We start from the raw sequence: 2,340 nt of genomic DNA, 5'->3' as shown, positions 1-2,340 counted from the left end.
CAGCAAATCTGCATATTAGAATGATTTCTGAAGATCATGTGACACTGAAGACTGGAGTAATGATGCTGAAAATACAGCTTTGATCTCAGAAATAAATTATATTTTAACAGATATTCACATAGAAAACAGCTATTTTAAATTGTAATAATATTTCACAATTGTACTATTTTTACTGCATTTTTGATCAAGTAAACGCAGCCTTGGTGAGCAGAAAGAGACTTCATTAATAAACATAAAAAATCCTAAAGACTCCAACTTTTTTTTGATGCAGCTCAGAGATGCCATGAATGCATTTACACTACAATTACATAAATAAAAAGACACGAATGTTCTTTTAAAAGAACATTTTTAGGATAGAAATTTGAACCGTGGCATATTTTTGCAACCGTATCTCAGATTTTGAGTTTTTATTAATTTTGGTGGCATTTTTGCCCAAGCCTCCGTGCATGTCTGATCTTGCTCTCTTGAACCGATTTATTTAATTCCCTCAAATGTGAGACTTCTTTCAGCTTCTGTTAAGCAGCGAAATACTTCTGAACAAACTGAAACAAATGACCTTTGTCATAATGATGCTGATCATAATGACAGCTAACTAACAGCCGCTCTCTTTCTGTCGCTCTGTCTTTCAGGGGAGATCCGGATGGCGTTCGTCCTGTACAAGAATCTGGGTTCGTATCTGACCACTGAAAACGCCAGCATGAAGTTCAGCAGCGAGACGTTAAACACAAACTACTCTGTCATCGTCAACTCTCCTGTTATAACGGCGGCCATCAACAAAGACAGTAACAAAGTCTACCTGTCCGACCCCGTCATATTCACCATGCGGCATATTCAGGTACGGAGCCGAGCCGGCTTGTGTTGCGTTCACTCTGGGATTTGCTGTCGGAATAAAAATTCCCTGGAATAACCATTCTAGACCGTGTATGTGTGTGTGTGATTGGTTGGGTAACTCGGATGAAGAGGTGATGAATGAACGGTCCCTCAGTAACACCACCAGCATTTATGCGTGGATGATTTTTCTCCAAGCATTTTATTGAAACACACCCAAAAAATGACACACACACCATGATTAGATCTGGGAATTCAATTTTGACCCACACTGAATCTACACCCGCATAACGTGTGCACTTTTCCACAGAATCGCAGCTCTGACTGTGTATATGTGTTGTTGACATCCTGCACAAGTTCTGTCAGACCTGGGCCCTGACGATTAACCCTAACAAAACTAAAGTACTAACATTCCAGAAAAGACCCAGAGTTCAGGGAAAGAGACGTAACTTCACCCTTGGTGTGACCAAAATTGAAAATGTCACAAACTACACATACCTCGGGCTGAAGATAAATGCCACTGGCAAGCTAAATTTGGCTGTGAATGAACTGAAAGAGAAAGCAAGAAGGGCCTTTTATGCCATCAAAAAATCTATCCAAATTGAAATACCAATTAGAATCTGGCTCAAAATATTCCAATCAGTCATAGAACCTATTGCATTATATGGCAGTGAAGTGTGGGGTCCTCTCCTAAATCACCAATTCGAAAAATGGGATAAAAATCCGATTGAAGCCCTGCATGCTGAGTTCTGTAAGAGTCTCCTCAGAGTACAGAGGAGCACACCGAACAACGCCTGCAGGGCAGAATTAGGCCAATACCCTCTACTAATGCGCATTGAGAAAAGAGCCATCAAATTTTGGAAACACCTAAAAATGAGTGACCCCAACTCTTACCATTTTAAAGCCCTTAAAAACCATGAAGTGAACCCTGAAAAAAGTCCCCTGATTCAGACGGTCCTGAAGCTGCAAAAACAAACTAACATGACTAACAACATCCAGCATCAGGACTCTGAAATATTCATCCACAAAATTCGGCCCAACCAAATTATAAAAGCACAAAAAGAAAATGATCTATTGGACTGAAACAACAGAAACACAAAGTAAACTTGAATGTTATTTGGCCCTAAATAGAGATTACACAACTGCAGAATATCTGAGTACAGTGCAAGACTGTAAATGAAGAAGACAGATGACGAGGTACAGACTGAGCAGCCATACTCTGACTCTAGAGACGGCCAGATATCCACAGCACTGGCTGCCCAGAGAGAGCCGCATCTGCCCTCACTGTACTCACAGGGAAGTGGAGACAGAGCAACACTTCCTCACCAGCTGCCCCAACTATGAAGACATTAGAAACATATTTTATCCCAAATTTGAAATACTTTACCCTGATTTTAAAACGTTAAACAAGAAAACACAACTTCAATATTTATTAGGTGAAAAACAAGATTGTATCTTACTAGCAGCAAGATACATTGATGCCTGTCACAAAAAAAGGGAGGAGTCAACAAA

At 40.0% G+C, this 2,340-nt stretch overlaps 1 protein-coding gene across 2 annotated transcripts in view; it reads left to right on the top strand.

The window, feature by feature from the left end:
- The first annotated feature begins 634 nt into the window (after positions 1–634).
- The window catches only part of LOC107575783 (adhesion G protein-coupled receptor L3-like), a 20,288-nt gene continuing 18,582 nt past the window's right edge, over positions 635–2,340 (top strand). For both annotated transcript variants that reach the window (XM_016262113.1, XM_016262112.1), the window contains exon 1: positions 635–835. In XM_016262113.1, the coding sequence (XP_016117599.1) occupies positions 641–835 (195 nt within the window). In that variant the 5' untranslated portion in view covers positions 635–640. The remainder of the gene's footprint in view (positions 836–2,340) is intronic.

This window comes from Sinocyclocheilus grahami, unplaced genomic scaffold (genome assembly GCF_001515645.1).
Source record: "Sinocyclocheilus grahami isolate Dianchi unplaced genomic scaffold, SAMN03320097.WGS_v1.1 scaffold2887.1, whole genome shotgun sequence".
Classification (NCBI taxonomy): domain Eukaryota; kingdom Metazoa; phylum Chordata; class Actinopteri; order Cypriniformes; family Cyprinidae; genus Sinocyclocheilus; species Sinocyclocheilus grahami.
Note: the sequence above shows the minus strand (reverse complement) of the source record. Positions and strands in the feature narration are given on the sequence as shown.